The sequence below is a fragment of the Pterocles gutturalis genome, unplaced genomic scaffold (assembly GCF_000699245.1).
Source record: "Pterocles gutturalis isolate BGI_N339 unplaced genomic scaffold, ASM69924v1 scaffold23016, whole genome shotgun sequence".
In the NCBI taxonomy this organism is placed as follows: Eukaryota; Metazoa; Chordata; class Aves; order Pterocliformes; family Pteroclidae; genus Pterocles; species Pterocles gutturalis.
The window spans coordinates 5442-21992 of NW_010106107.1; the positions used below are offsets into that span (position 1 = coordinate 5442).

A 16551-nucleotide genomic window follows, 5' to 3' on the forward strand; every position below is an offset into this window, starting at 1 on the left:
TTAAATCCCTGAAAACATGTTTTGGTAAGGGAAACGCTGACAGCTCTTATGTGTCTGCCCTGGCAGCACCGCTGTGATTCCTGTTTAACCCACCTCCCTGCCTCTGTTTCCTGATCCTGAATGATGTTGCTGACATCATTGGTGTTGCACTGCGGTGTCTGTAAGTATCTGCAGCTGCGTGTTCCCCTGCAAATTTCAGTGTATCCTTATGTATAATTTGTGTTGTCTGGGGAAGGCTAATCATTTTAGATCGAAGGATGAGAGTAAGAAGTTTATTTTGGTATTTTTTTTTAAATCTTAAATTTACTTCTTTTTTGCTGGTTTTCTTTTTATAAAATACCACCATAATAGTACAGTGTGAAGAACCTTTTTTTTTTTTTTCATGAGTGGCTTTCTGAAGTTAGTCCTATAGCATAAAAGTACAGCAGCAAATGCCTTCAGGACAGTTGAGATCTGCTGGTTTGGGGATGCCTCAGCTGTCTGGAAGGCTGGGGCTCTGGGCAGGAGCTGGCCGGTGCCATTTCCCCTGCCCGCACCGCCTGGAAGGTTTGGCACCGCCTGGAAGGTTCTCTCTGCCTGCCCTTATCAGCCAGCACAGGCAGCGCTGGGAGGGGCCGGAGGCAGCAGTGATGGGGGGAATGTTGTCTCTGCCCACCGCGCCGGGGACGAGGCCACTTATCTGGGTTTGGGCTGGGGAGTTGGGTACATCCCAATATAAACTGTGTTTTTCATGTTAAAAACATAAAGCGCAGTTTCTTGTTGGTGATTCTTTTCCTGGGGATGCAGGGGTGTATCCTAGATGCCTTCAAATGGTGTATTTGAACCGAGAAGGTTTAGAAGCATCTTGGAGAACTGCTTCGTATTCAAAGGGGGTACTGCAGCTGGAGCGTGAAAACATGGGAGGTAGACTGCATCGTTCTGCAGCATCGATGACTTTTGAGTTCAGAGCTCCCCAGCGACTGCTGATCGCGCTCTGGCAGAGCACGGACTTGCTGACATCAGCTGATCTGCTGCAGGAAAGAACAGTCTATTATTGCTAGACCAAAGCACTTCTTTTACAATTGACTAGCTCGACTTACTGTAGATATAAAAGGAGCCTTTCTTTTAACGAATTCCAGCAGAAAGATGAGCCAGATTGCAAGACTTGCATAGTGAGAGGCAAACCAGCTACCAGGCTAAATTACAGGAGGTCTCCTCTTTGTTGTTGTTTTTTTTTTATAATGTAAAATAATTTAAATTGTGGGTTAAATAATTTAATTATTTGCATAATTTACTAATTTTAATAATTTCAAATTATTTAAAATCACTTGGGCTGTGGAGGTTACTTCTAATGCTGAAATATAAGTTGACAGCAAAAGACTCCAGTGTTCCAAAGACTAGGATTTAATTTTCTCCCGGTAATGCTCATAACTGGAATAAGCAGAGGGACTGGCTGCAGTTGTGCAGTACATTTAGACTAATTGCCACTTTCTTATTCCTGAACACGATTCAGTTTAAAAGAAGTGTTGCTGGAATTCAAGCACCGTGTGACAGCTCAGGAAATAGGGGTTTTAGCAATAACTTGCTGTCCTGGAGGGAAAAGGCTGTTTGAAGGAGTACTTGAAAAAAGCAGCAGCTTTCTCAGGAAACGGATCTGTAGTTGAGCTCAAGTTATGTTCAGGGTTTTGATCTTTTAATACTCAGCTGCAGTAATCAAGGGGAGCCTTTGGTACCACTGCCAGATGAAACCTGGACTTCATTTATATAATACAGTCACACAGCCTGGGTTGGTTTTTTTCCGTGCCCTCTTTCGACAACAATGAGTGAAACGCCCAGGGCTGGAAGGGAAAGCAAAGCTGTATTTTCTTTCTGTCCTTAAACTGCCGCAATGCAGTTGGGGCTCAGAGTTCACGGGAGGAACAACTGCTGCTGAAATGGCTGTCCTCTCGCAGGGTGGGACTGTTGGAAGAGAGCTCGGGAATGTGTGAATTCGCCCCCATATGTTCCTTTCTATCAGATGGTCCCTTTACAAGGGCTTGGAAACCAAACAGAAAACATGGCTGTATAGATCGCTTTCCAACCTGCAGAGTTTTTTGTACAATTATGCAAGATACCTGTCTAATTAAAGCATGCAACTAACTAATAATTTAATATTTAATGACATATTTTAAGACATTGTCTGTGTCTGTTGGTATGCAGTTGTAGACTGATAGGATTGATGAGAGGTACATTTAGCTTGATGCTTACAGAATTTATAATAAAAGCATTAAGTAAGCTGTACATGTAAACACTTGTACATCAAGACATTAATTGCACAACTGTTCAAGCAAAGAGTGTTTGTTGCAACAGCTTCTTGATATGCAGAGTGAGTTGTCAAATAAATGTGTAAATACCCAAACTCCAATGACAGTAATAATACTAGTTTTAAAATTTGTGTTACAGTTCTGTTCTAATGCACAGATCTCTTACTGAAAATCAAATTGGTGTTTAAAAGTTTAGGAACTGAAAATTGAAAGTTGTCCCAATTTTAATAGCAAGCAGATAAAGCAGAACAGTAGTCGGTTCTTTGCTGTCTGTGGTAACAATAACAGGTTTGAGTGTATAAAGCAATGTACAGGGATTGTCAGTTGAAGCGGTCAGAGCAAGATCACTAGGTAATGAAACGCTCCTTGGCTGATCTGTCTAAGGTCAGATCTATGAAGCAATGTGAGCCTCCGTATCGGCTTTTGAAGGGTTTTGTAGGGAGTAGCAGGGTGGGTTCGTAACAGAGAGGAGATGGGTCACACGCAGATGTATGTGTATGTATATAGATGTATAGATATATGTGGACTAGTTAGCTGTTGTTTAAAGATCAGTAATATTCTTTAGTTTATCCGTACTGAATATTTAAAAAAAAATGTTTCCAGATTTTATATGTTGCACAAGAAAAATTTTATGTCTGTGTATCTACATATATATACATACACAGCAACACATTTTTAACGCTTGTGTTAGACACTGCATGCTACAGTTTGGGATGACATGGCCTTTATATGACTGCAGCCATATTTTTCCAAAACAAGTAGATGTTAAATCTCTTTGTAACTATTTTTTTCCCATTATTTTCTGCTAAAAGTGTGCTTTTATTTATTTATATGTATAATACTTATGTTTATCCATACCTGCACACACAGAGTAAGACTGTAAGTAAACCACACAAGGTTACAAAAGCAGCCTTTTCTTTCGTGGACCTCTTCCCACCCTACCCATTGTTTTATAATACAAACAAGATGTATTTTTTTTGGCTTTCAGAAAATGGATCCAAGTGGTGTAAAAGTGCTGGAAACAGCAGAAGATATCCAAGAAAGGCGTCAACAAGTTTTGGACCGTTACCACAGGTTCAAGGAACTATCTTCTCTAAGGCGCCAAAAACTTGAAGATTCCTATCGATTCCAGTTTTTCCAGCGTGATGCAGATGAGCTTGAAAAATGGATCCAAGAGAAACTGCAGATAGCATCTGATGAAAATTACAAAGACCCAAGCAATTTGCAGGCAAGTCTTACTGCAATTTCGTATTTCCTGCCTTGTTAATTTTAGGGCATACCAGGTTAACTGAGATGGACAGAACAAATGCATAAAGGTAACTTGATCTGAGAGTGGTGCAGAAAAATGGATGCAAAACGCCTGTGGCCTTGCAAAGTGTTCTTCAAAAGCCTGGTTTCTTTGCTGATATAATTGGAATATTTCTAATAATGGATTAGATGCTACATCAGCATAGAAGAAATTACTCAATGTAATGTAGTGTAAAGCCAGCTTTGTTTAATCCTAGAAGTTGTTGGATGCTTTGGCTCTGTAAATAAATGTGAATTAACTCTTATTGTTTCCACAAAAAAAGGTATTTGTAGAAAATAAAATAGTGTGGGTGGAACTAGCTGGTGGGTCTTCAGATGTTTGAAAACACTGGTGTACGAGAGCAAACGCAATAATGAAATAATTGGGATGTTTGAATCCACCCGTGAAACATTGAGTTGTGATTTCAAATGTGCTGTTTTATTGTTTGTTGGCTGGTACTGAACATGCTTAAAATACACTAAAAATCTTGATGCTGGGAAATGTGGAGGAGGGCTGTGCACCAAATCTCAGTCACGTTCTTTATGTTTTACTTGCAGGGGAAGCTGCAGAAGCACCAAGCCTTTGAAGCTGAGGTGCAGGCCAATTCAGGGGCTATCGTTAAACTGGATGAGACTGGAAATCAGATGATTAATGAAAGCCATTTTGCATCTGAAACCATAAGAGTGAGTTTTAAAACCTTTTTTTTTCTTCCCCTCTTACAGGCTTTTCTTTAAGCACCTTGTGCAGATTGTACAGATAACTATATTCTAAAACACTTTAAAAATCTACCGGTATTTGATTAGTGAAATCTCAAGAGAATTTGTATTTGTAAAGCCTACAGATATTTTTGTCTTCTGTGAGCACCCACCTCATATCTTTTTTCCTTTATAAGATTTGGATGTGCACTGTTACAACTTTTCGAAAGGAGCACTCTTGTGATATTTTTGTAGTGATTATCAAACTTAACTGATACATTCCTCATTTCATTGTAACTAAGAAAAAATGGTGACTAAGGAAAGCAGAAATTTTTTTTTTTTTTTGGTACATTATATAATTGAAAAACCCAACGGTAATTAGAAATTTCATTGTGATCGTACAATATTTGCCACAAGTAGAAAAAGAAAATGTTTTGCATTTGGGTGATCTTAAATAGTACTGTGTCTTAGCTGCTCAACAGAAGTTGCTATATGTGTTCTGTTTGGAGTGGTAATTTGCCTTTTAATGGTTCAGTCTTTCACGCCATACCGGACCGCCCAGCGCCCAATAGTAACGGCTACCCAAGTCGGGTCCCACATACGAGTAGGTGAACCTTCTGGCTGTGCAGTGCAACTTCTTTTTGCAACGTCTCCTCTCTTCCTTGGCTGACAGTCTGCACTATCCTTCTGGGCAGTGCTGGGAAATGGAGTTGTGTGAGCTCTTTCCTCCCTTGAAACCTCCCGAACTGAACTTTCTGAGTGGATTAAGTGGGTATCCACCCATGCTGGATGTTCAAAAGCTTCTCTGGTGTGGCTTTCAAGTTTCAGATCTCGATGAGCAAAGCGTTATAGATGATGGGTGGAGCAGATCCTTTCCTGTTTTGCAAGTTGTGTGCCCGTGTGGGAGTGTGGTTTTTCTTTTGTCTGTAACATTTATGGTTGCTCCCAACAATTTTGATAGGCAGAGTGCAGACAGAGAGAGACTCAATATTAAAACTAGTAGTTGCTCCTAGTGTTTCAGTATTATGTTACTTAACAACGTTGGCTAAATATATTTAACTGATTAGTGCTAAAATAAGTGGTTAAAATACTGTAAAGTGACACAAGTTTGACATGAAACAAAATGTGTCATATTAAATAAAAAATAAATCCCAAAATGAAGGTGAGAGTCACTGGGAGTTGACTTTGATGGAAAAGACTCAGCATTTGAAGGGAACAGCAGCAAATTTTTGGTCTGACTTCACATTAGCATAGAATTTAAATCAAATTTTATCTCAAAATGTTTACTTCATCATTATGTAAACATAACTATTTTATAGCTTTATTTATTAATAACAAGTGTTTAAATACTCCGTTTGGTAATTTCTAATTTTATGTTGTTACATCACATCATTTGCAAACTAATGACTGGAAGTGAAATTGCTGTGAGGTTTGTCCACCCTTTGTCTAAAGTAAAGTTTAACATATACAACTTTGGGAAGAAAAAGAATGTTCCCTTCCTGAGCTTAACAGAATAGATCTAATCTTCTCTGGTACGGGATTTTAATAACAACATCCCGTTGTTCTAGACTCGGCTGCAGGAGCTGCACCGACTATGGGAGTTACTGTTGGAAAAGATGAGGGAGAAGGGAGTCAAATTGTTGCAAGCACAGAAGCTGGTGCAATACTTACGGGAATGTGAAGATGTCTTGGACTGGATCAATGACAAGGTATATTATTACCCGCCTTTACTCTGTTCTTGATGGGAAATTTAATGTGTCTATGTGGAAATTTTCTATCAACGTACAGTTGCTGACGTTCAGGGAGTCACAGAGGCTTTTAAAGGCACCTTTTTATTTAGTTTATTCACATTGCATAAGCAGTAGGTATACAAACCATTATTCCTTCTTTTGCAGCCACAAAAAAAAGGCACTAGGCTAAGAGGAAGCCTGCATGTTGGAGAGCATAGTTAAACATAAACAACTCTTTCTTTGCTTTGAGGAGAGCTTCCTATTTCTCATAGTAATCAAATTCAAGTTTCCTGTAAGGGAAATCTGCGACATGTAAAAGCAAATGTTTTTTATCAATGTTCTAAATGATCTGCTATAGAAAGCAGCCAGCCTAACCAGCAATCAGTGTGTACATAATTACTTAATGATTGGAATATCTTTAGATATACATTATAAGGACATTAGTTGCAGGAGAACTGTTCTCTCTTGATTCTTTGAACTCTGAGGAAACAGACCACAAGCCACAGTATCAAGAAAAAAAAAAACACAAAATGATTGTACGGGTGTTCTTAATGATAGTTTGGTATTTTGTGTCACTGTGGGTTCAAACTGTAAACCCTGCGTAACCGTTCCTGAGCATGACAGTGCACCTTTCATAAAGAAATCGTGCATCAGAAGCTTACAGCAAATGCCCACAAACAATCTAAAAATGTAAACAAATTCTAGTCACTGTGTGTACTCCAAAATAGCATTGACAATTATTTTGTAGTTTTAAAAGTGTTTTTTCTGTGCATGTTTTCTTTCAGTAGTCTAAGTTATTGTAGCAGTGATCGTTGTGCACAGAACAGAAAACCTATTATAGTAGAATTGGTTATATACAATAAGTTGAAAAATGAATAAGAACAAGAAAGAAGAAAAAGTCATACTTTCTGTGATCTTGCATGTTTTCTGCAATAATGGAAAGATGTTGCGGGGGAGTGGAGTTTAAAGGAGGAAATGTGGTTTTAAATCTGACTTTAAACACAGTGGTTGTAACTGTCTTTGACAGTTTGCTTCCTGGTTTCTAGTAGTGATTTCCTGTAGGTTACAGTGAAATTGCATGGGTTTTCCTCTCAATGTGCTAGGAAGCAATAGTGACCTCAGAAGAGCTTGGGCAGGACTTGGAGCATGTTGAGGTTTTGCAAAAGAAGTTTGAAGAGTTCCAGACAGACCTTGCAGCTCATGAGGAAAGAGTCAATGAAGTGAATCAGTTCGCTGGCAAACTTATCCAGGTAAACTTCCGTGTGTGTCGAAAATCTCTCCTGGCAGGTCTGATATAATGCAGCAAGCTCTTGTCTGCAGCTTCCTCTTTTTCCCTCTGATTTGGTAGCAGATCTTTATGTTTCATGCAACATGTGCCTAGATCCTCTGCTATCTTAATCTTAAATGGTCATCATTTGATCTACTTGTTCTTCTGCTGAACAGCTTGAGTAACTGCCCCAGCAGAGAATATTCCTGAAAATGTGGAGAGCTGTGGTTAGTAAATTATCAGATTTGGGGTTAAATGTATTTCCTTTGGACAACCAGGGTTAATATTTATTCTCTTCTGTATGTTATCGGGAGCTTGATCAAGGATAGAGACAGGGCAGGAAGTATTGCATTCCAGGAAAAAAAAGATTGTTTACAGCCCTTTTTCCATTGACTAATTAATGCATAGGGAAACTTAAACTGCTGCAAGAATATTGAATGTTTATATGGTGAGGTTTCAGGAAAACTATCAAATTGAGTGATCATCTGGAAAGTACAATTATTATAAATTGGTCTCTTGAAAAACAGCAGTGTGTTGGGGTTTTGTCAATGGATGTAAAACCACAGAACACAGGAAAATTGCATTTTTCCTTTGCTCGCTAGGAACAACACCCTGAAGAGGAACTGATAAAGTCCAAACAGGATGAAGTCAATGCAAGCTGGCAGCGTCTCAAGGGGCTTGCCCTCCAGAGACAAGGAAAACTCTTTGGGGCAGCTGAAGTTCAGCGCTTCAACAGGTATGATCTTGGCTGGATCTGTGAAGTGACATAATATTTCTGTGGATGTAGTATTATGAGAAGAGCTACTATTGTCTGTTATGTTTTTGCTTTTCTCTTCCTCATGACTTATTGAATGAGGACCTTGTTGTTCTAGAATTACCTTAGAATAGTCACTCTCATTTAGCTTTTCAACACTTGGCAGTTTTGTTCATTCTTGTGAATGGCAGTTTTGCTTCCCTTTCCTCTGAGGGCTTTTTCCCCCAGTTCTGTCCTAGATGAGCCTTAAAAGGGGTGTTTGTTGTCAGGTGAATGTCAGTCCAATTGCTGTGGGGGTCTTTGAACAGTGTCTTTCTATCTTCATCGCCACCTACAGCATTTTGTGGTTTGCTGTAATTAAGTCAGAGAAGGGTCCAGAGTGGGAAATGGACCTACTAGGTGATGGTGCTCTAATACCTTATTCGCATCTGGTGACACCAGCTGAAGAATGGCCTGCCAATATGCTTCAAGGGTTTTGAGATTTTTTAAAAAGTCTTAATTTTTTTTTTTTTAAAGGATGATTGTAGTTGGCTGCAGTGTTTGTCTGTATGGGTTTGTACACCAGTACATCTGGCATGCGTACAGAAAAACATCCTGCTTTCTTTTTCCATACAAGATTGATTTCAATTTGTGCTTTGTTTTGAAGGGATGTGGATGAAACAATCAGCTGGATTAAGGAGAAAGGGCAGTTGATGGCCTCAGATGATTTTGGCAGAGACTTAGCCAGTGTGCAGGCTTTACTGCGTAAGCATGAAGGCCTGGAAAGAGATCTTGCAGCTCTGGAAGATAAGGTACCCGTACAAGATGCATTTTACCTACAATTTAAATGTGGTGACCTGCTTGTAGAAGGCCAGAAGCTTATTCACTGTTTGTGTCTGGGCTTAGGTTAAGGCCCTTTGTGCAGAAGCTGACCGTTTGCAGCAGTCTCACCCGATAAATGCTTCTCAAATTCAAGTGAAACGGGAGGAGCTGATTGCCAACTGGGAACAGATCCGAACGCTGGCAGCAGAGAGGCATGCTCGCCTTAATGACTCCTACAGGTAGGAATACTGTCATGCCAAAATGACCTTTCTTCTTTTATTATGTTTTGACAGAGGGCTCTTGGGAAAAGAAGAGGATACTGTTTCCAAAATTTTTTTATTATTCTGGTGTTTTTAGAAGCAGTCTTGTTCACCAGATTATATTTTACAATAACTGCTTGTAGTAAAAGAAATATTTATATGAGAAATAAATACTTATAGCTTTTGGTCATTCTCTGAATGTGGATCAATTATTAAAATAGACACCTTGATGTTTTAGGATGCTAGCTTTTTTTCCCATCTTATCTGACTATATTTTCATTTTGGTTTTTTTTTAATACGCATATTACAAATCTGTTCACTATGGAGCCCTTATGATTCTCTGTGGAGACTGAAGTATGGTTTATTGTTTGATGTACTGGCCTAGACTAAGTGAAGTACCGGTTTCTGTGATAGTTGCTTTCTTGCTGTGGGATTTGTTTTTGTCCAGTCTTCTTTCTATACGAGCCTGGTTGTCTATGAAACATCGTCTGTTGGATCACCACTGAGAAGCCATACTAACAAGAAGCTGTCCTAGTATGGTGGTTAGTTTACATCCTTTCTGGTTTGGTTTTTCTGCTGTTTGTTCCCTCCCATGATGCAAGATTTATGGTGGTGAGACCCACACAAGTCATTGTTCTTCCTTTGCCTTCCCTGTCGTAACCTCTTGAGACCAGTTAACAGCAAGCTTAAAAGGGAAACAGAGACTGATCATTTTTGCTGATAAGTGTTAAGCACATGCCAAAGGCAATAACTGTAAAGGCATGCTGAAAGGAATCTGAGAATTTATTGGTTTGTTTTAAGGCTGAGGCATGTGCAGTTGAAGCTTTCTGTCAGTTCCCCCCACACACACACTGTGTTATGGTTGTGCCAGAAGCAGTCCCCTGGGCTATCTTGAAATGCTCTGCTTGAGAACTGACTTTTGATTTCTGTTGTCTTCAACATATTGGCTTGTAGTTAGGAATTTTCCTTTTACTTTCAATATAAGTTGTATGCAAAACATGTATTTGAGAAATTGATTTTGAATCTAGCATTTTCCTAACTTTGAAAGGCTTCTTGGTTTTGATTGAGAGCATACTTAGTTATTTAATATTCTGATTGCATTTTGGTATCGTCTTATTTTGTTTCTATCTGAGGAATATCTTCTATGTTTGTAAGGCTTTCTCTGGGGTAAGGATGGAGAAACTATGCAAATAAATTACTCACAACTATTTTTTCTTTTGCTTTCCTAAGGCTGCAGCGCTTCCTTGCGGACTTCCGAGACCTCACCAGCTGGGTGACTGAGATGAAGGCTCTGATAAATGCCGACGAACTTGCCAATGACGTGGCTGGAGCAGAAGCCCTTCTAGATAGACATCAGGAACATAAGGTATAATGGTTACCCAGCCAATCCAGTCAGCAACGCTCAACAACTGATCTGTATGTCTAACACAGGCTCTGAGTCAGAACTGCTGATGTTGTATCACAATAATTTTTTAATCCTGCAACTAACACGGTACTAGATTGCTGTCCTGATTCAGTATTTTTACATTGTTTCTTGATAGTAGATATACTCTAATAAATAAAAAAAAGCTTCTGATAATATTTTAGAAGACGTAACTAGACCTGATAGCACTCAGGTGGACAAACAGCTGTTTTAGTTCTCTATCATGAGGAATTGCTATAAGTAAGCAGAAAGAGTGCAGCTTAAAAACAACCTTTAGTTTCATTTTAATGTATAAATTTATACTTCCCTTATCTGTGTTGCAAGGTAATACATTTCGTTTTAGTTTTCATGTTAACTGTAATGTGTTTAAAGATAGTTGATGTTTATCATTCAGATGTCCATATTGTTGGTTCTGTGTTATTTTCATTTGCAGTTTTCATATTCTGACACTCTAGTCTAAGATAAATTTGGTAACAGCTTATTCACATCCTCTTTCACAGGGAGAAATTGATGCCCATGAAGATAGCTTCAAATCTGCTGATGAGTCTGGCCAGGCTTTGCTTGCTGCTGGACACTATGCTTCTGATGAAGTTAAAGAAAAGGTAAGGTGAGAGCAAGAGTTCCTAGAAGAAATGGGAGGTCATTTTCAGTCCACTGTTAACCACTTTTTTAGAGTCCCAACTTGATTTTACATTGAGATGGAAACGAAACAGGCTGTTTAATAAAATTATCATATATTCCTCTTCCCAATCCATTAGCTGACCATCCTCTCGGATGAAAGATCTGCCTTGCTAGAGCTATGGGAGCTTCGCAGACAACAGTACGAACAGTGCATGGATCTGCAGCTTTTCTACAGAGATACTGAACAGGTTGACAACTGGATGAGCAAACAAGAAGTGAGTGCATATCTTTGAACTTTCAGGATTTGGTTGATTTTCATTTGTGGCTAGTCTTCTCTAGACTGAAAGAATTATTCAGAACCTTTGGCTGTTAGAAGTGTACAGGGAACACCATCCCAGTGTATCATCCTTTACTTTTCAATAATATATGGTAGGAAACGTCAGTGCCCATGCTTGAGTTGACTTAGAGCAGCTGAGCATGGAAACATAAAAATCAATTATGTGTTTGTTTCCATATTTCAGGCATTTCTGCTGAATGAAGACCTTGGCGATTCTCTGGATAGTGTGGAGGCTCTTCTAAAGAAGCATGAAGACTTTGAGAAATCCCTAAGTGCCCAGGAGGAGAAAATCACAGTAAGACATTTACATTAAGCGATCACTAAATGGTCAAGAAATAAAGCAATTTAATTTGTTGACTGGGGAGGAGGACACTGCACAAACAAGGATGAGGCTTGCTCTGCAGAATGATCCACTGTTATGTGGGATGTGTTATCTCTGAATTATCTTTATTGTCTCTGAAGTGGAAAATAGTGGAAAAGATAGGATAGGGCTCGATTGCTGCCTCTGCGAGCTGAGTAACCTAGTGCTTGCATATCATGCCAGCACACGTGTGGATGAAGATTTGTCAAAAATCTGCACTCTTCCACATGTAAGATGATGGTACAGGTAAAAAGTAGCTATCTTAATAGCTTTTGGTTAGTTTTACTGGGATAATTTTTTGAGAATTAATCTACTAAGTAAACTTGCACAAACAATTTTTATTACACCAAGTAAATGGAAAACTGTTTTCTCTTTAGGCACTAGATGAGTTTGCTACCAAATTGATTCAGAATAACCATTATGCCATGGATGATGTTGCTACACGCAGAGACGCTGTAAGTATCTAAAATGGATTTGGACTGTAGACTTTAAATCATATTCTGCTTTATTATTTTAAATTGTATGACTGCTATACAGGATAAGTCATCGGAGCTTTACTTTTTTTTTTTTTTTTTTTTTTGCAGCTGCTGAGCCGACGAAATGCCCTTCATGAAAGAGCCATGTACCGCCGTGCTCAGCTTGCAGATTCTTTCCATCTGCAGCAGTTTTTCCGAGACTCTGATGAGCTAAAGAGTTGGGTTAACGAAAAAATGAAAACTGCAACAGATGAGGCATACAAGGTAAACACAAAGACAAATGTTTGAGTAATTTTAAGGCAATACCAGGCTTAATGTATTCAGTCTAGTGATACGAAGCAGTATCAGACAAAATGTTGCTGGTAGTAGGCAGTATTAATGGCCAGAGGAGGAATTGCAGTTTCTCCCTGACCCCACGGGGATTTTCCCATCATGCTGTAATCATGCTTCTTCAATAGCTCAAGTGTTCTGATTTCAAAGGCATATTTTTGGCTCAAATCCTCTTGTGACATCTTGGCGTGTATATGAATGTAGTCTAACTTTAAAAATTCTTCAGAGGCTTATAGATACCAAGTTTGGATTGAAATGTTCTTATTCTTTCTTCCTCTGTAGGATCCATCAAACTTGCAAGGTAAAGTTCAGAAACATCAGGCTTTCGAAGCGGAGCTTTCTGCTAATCAGAGTCGCATTGACGCACTGGAGAAAGCTGGCCAGAAGTTGATTGATGTCAATCACTATGCATCTGATGAAGTGGCAGCTCGCATGAATGAAGTTATCAGCTTGTGGAAAAAACTTCTGGAGGCCACTGAGCTCAAAGGTACAACTTCCTCACAAGAATACAGGCAATTCTTTTTCTAGAGAGTTTAGCTGGAAGAAGACAGGAAGTGAGTTAAATGAAGTGGAAAACTTAAATCGCCTTTTCCTCTTCCCACTCTGTCTTGGTCAGGTATAAAACTGCGTGAAGCCAATCAACAGCAGCAGTTTAATCGCAATGTGGAAGACATTGAGCTGTGGCTGTATGAAGTAGAGGGACACTTGGCTTCTGATGACTATGGAAAAGATCTTACTAATGTTCAGAATCTTCAGAAGAAACATGCCCTGCTAGAGGCAGATGTTGCTGCCCATCAGGTAAGGGAAATAATTTTTCTTCCTGCCCTTTTAGATGTGCTCATTCAAAAGTATTCACGCCAGTGACCTTAGCAGGTGCGTATTTTCATCGTTTTTGTAGCTTTGAGCTTTACAGTTTATTTATCAGAAATAATTTTGAACTGAAACATAAATTATGAACAGTACCTTCGTGACTTTGAGAAAAATGAGCTTTTTGAAAAAGTAAAATAATTCCATACTGTGACCTGCTGACAGCACAGCATTATTTTATGCTGTGAATACCAACTTCAGACATGCTGTGCTTTGTGTAGGAAGTAATTCCCCCTTAGGCTCTCCATTTGCACAAAGCTTATTCTTGTTCAGTTTGTTTTCATATAGCTCTAAGAAATGGGAGGGGAGGGAGAAGAGATCAGTTTTTAAATATAGAACTTTACAGCAAATGGTTCCTTTGTTTGGAAATGATCTTTAGGGGAATTAAATCGACAAGAAAATCAACAAAATCTGGGTTCCCACAACTGGAATTACCAGTTGTTAACAATTGAAAAATGGTTCATCTAGAGTCACACATCTGTAAAAGTTCACGTATTTCAAGAATATTTTGTTTATTTTATGAAATTGACAGATTAAAAGCAATTACATTTACATAACGTGTTGGATATTATCCAGGATATAATTATTACCAAAATAATTGCAGTGGAAGTGTGCAGCCAAGGTTCTCTTCTTCTGTCACAATATAACTTATGAGCTAAGACCTGAAAATGTTTTCAGTCACTGCAGTCATCTTATGAAAATTCTGACATAATGCTATTGCTGAATTAATTTTAGGATCGTATAGATGGCATTACCATCCAGGCACGCCAGTTCCAAGATGCTGGGCACTTTGATGCTGACAATATCAAGAAGAAACAAGAAGCTTTAGTAGCTCGTTATGAAGCTCTAAAGGATCCTATGGTAGCTCGCAAGCAGAAACTTGCAGATTCTCTTCGCCTGCAGCAGCTTTTCCGTGACATTGAGGATGAAGAGACCTGGATTAGGGAAAAAGAACCTATTGCAGCCTCAACAAATCGAGGTTTGTCCTTCCCAATATCTCCAGGATTTGGATGTCAGAATTGCTTTGTTATAACTTCTCTCTTTATGGAACATTATCTGTAAATTTCTGAAATGTTTCTTGTAATTAACACTGCCTGGAGTGTGATCACCCGTGGTTCTTTAACTGTTATGTTTCTTCTACAATACCAGCAGGTAACTTAGTTCTCATAGTGCTCTGTCTTCGTTGTGATAGTACGTATTCTGCAAGCTTGTCTAGCACTGCTTGCAGCTTCCTTGACAATTTTGTTTAGTCTAATGACTCTGAATTAGCTGATTAACTATTTTAATATATTTCAGGCAAGGACTTAATTGGTGTCCAGAATCTGCTAAAGAAGCACCAGGCCTTGCAGGCAGAGATTGCAGGCCATGAGCCCCGCATTAAAGCAGTCACACAGAAAGGAAATGCAATGGTGGAAGAGGGTATGTCTCAGTGTTCTTTAACTCGTTCAGAAATCCAGAAGTCCTTGTGCTGGACTTTGTTCTCTGGCCCTGTACAATTAGAATCACACCTGGTTTTATCCAAGCAATAGGCAGGTACCTGCTAGCAGGATGAACTTTGGTCATTCTTTCACCAGAAAATTAAAAATAGATTCCTTGATGGGAACCTGTCATGATTTTTTCACAGATCTCCATCTGCTCTTGACAAACACAGTGCACCCTGTATTCAGCAACTTTGTGCCTAGGATATTTAGTCTCCATTTTAAAATCCATTAAAGGCTTGTATCTGAGATACATAATCATGATGTGACAGAGAATCCTTCACAGACAGTGAAAGTCATTAAATAAATAAGTAGGCATCTTTATTTCTGGCTGGGTGTTCTTAATGCCAGAATACTAAAAGAAAAAATAATAAAAAAATCCCTGATTCCAGGATTCAGAATGCAGGTCTGAAATAATATGTATCTGCTGTCAAGACACTGCCACTGGAAAGAGATGACCTTTCCTGTTTCATCGTTGAGAAAAAATGTTATGATGTGGCTTGTTTTTTGATTCAGATATTCCTAGTACACTTTGATGGACAGGTACAGTGTTTTCCAGTCTGAGGCAAAAGGACAGGATGAGTTACGCTTTCATTATTCTAGTCAGAATAGGCTACATAGGTTTAAACAGGTCTAATTTCTGTGGCTTTCAAGAAGTACAAGTAATCTTTTAGTGTGAATTATTTATGTCTCTTGAAGTCCTTCAGTTCCTCTCTTTTTTGTTACCTAGGACATTTTGCAGCTGAGGATGTGAAAATCAAATTGAATGAGCTAAATCAAAAATGGGACTCTCTGAAAGCTAAAGCATCTCAGCGTCGCCAAGACCTAGAGGATTCCCTGCAAGCTCAGCAGTACTTTGCTGATGCCAATGAGGCAGAATCCTGGATGAGGGAAAAGGAGCCCATTGTAGGCAGCACAGACTATGGAAAAGATGAAGACTCTGCTGAGGTATTTGAGATTGTTGTTTTGAATCAGTTTTGCATAAACACAGCAAGGATTTATCCAGTGATAGAAGAATAAGGAGCTCTGCTAATTTCAGGATTCTTAAGGAAAAAGGCAGAAGATTCTTCCATCAAGCTGAATTTTGGCTCAGAGTCGAAAGATTACAGTTTTTCCTGAGATTTTGCTGTTCAGTATGTTAAACCAGTTGCAAAGAAACTTTACATTTGTATTAATTTTTTTAATAGGGTTTTGGAAAGTCTAATGAGACTAATACCAGCAAATTCCTCATCTGATACTGCATTTCAGTATGAGTCTGATTTTCAGCAGTTCATTGGTCTGGAAGTAATTTTTTGTCTAGAGTTATTTAACTAGTATCATTTTGTGGCCAAACACCACATCCCAGACACGGCTGATGGACATTTCATCAAAATGAAGTGCAGTTTAAAGGCATACGTCAAAGTTCATGCTATTTCCAGAGTGATACATGGTACTCCTGGTCAGAACAAAAGAATGTTTCTGAGATAAGGTAGAGGAAAAGCACCAGAAGCATTTGGACTGCTATCTAGCCTGTGAATAAATAGAAGTCGTTATTCTCATGAGAGTCACAAGACTGGCAGCTCTGAAAAACCCACATTGCCT

At 38.9% G+C, this 16551-nt stretch overlaps 1 protein-coding gene across 5 annotated transcripts in view; it reads left to right on the plus strand.

Moving 5' to 3' along the window:
- Nucleotides 1–3273: 3273 nt before the first annotated feature.
- The window catches only part of SPTAN1 (spectrin, alpha, non-erythrocytic 1), a 40756-nt gene continuing 27478 nt past the window's right edge, over nucleotides 3274–16551 (plus strand). For all 5 annotated transcript variants that reach the window (XM_010087669.1, XM_010087670.1, XM_010087671.1 and 2 more), the window contains exons 1-18: nucleotides 3274–3510; nucleotides 4128–4253; nucleotides 5834–5974; nucleotides 7099–7245; nucleotides 7865–7998; nucleotides 8663–8807; nucleotides 8902–9056; nucleotides 10308–10443; nucleotides 11001–11102; nucleotides 11259–11396; nucleotides 11643–11753; nucleotides 12197–12274; nucleotides 12404–12559; nucleotides 12908–13112; nucleotides 13242–13423; nucleotides 14228–14471; nucleotides 14789–14911; nucleotides 15701–15918. In XM_010087669.1, the coding sequence (XP_010085971.1) occupies nucleotides 3274–3510; nucleotides 4128–4253; nucleotides 5834–5974; nucleotides 7099–7245; nucleotides 7865–7998; nucleotides 8663–8807; nucleotides 8902–9056; nucleotides 10308–10443; nucleotides 11001–11102; nucleotides 11259–11396; nucleotides 11643–11753; nucleotides 12197–12274; nucleotides 12404–12559; nucleotides 12908–13112; nucleotides 13242–13423; nucleotides 14228–14471; nucleotides 14789–14911; nucleotides 15701–15918 (2778 nt within the window). The remainder of the gene's footprint in view (nucleotides 3511–4127; nucleotides 4254–5833; nucleotides 5975–7098; nucleotides 7246–7864; nucleotides 7999–8662; nucleotides 8808–8901; nucleotides 9057–10307; nucleotides 10444–11000; nucleotides 11103–11258; nucleotides 11397–11642; nucleotides 11754–12196; nucleotides 12275–12403; nucleotides 12560–12907; nucleotides 13113–13241; nucleotides 13424–14227; nucleotides 14472–14788; nucleotides 14912–15700; nucleotides 15919–16551) is intronic.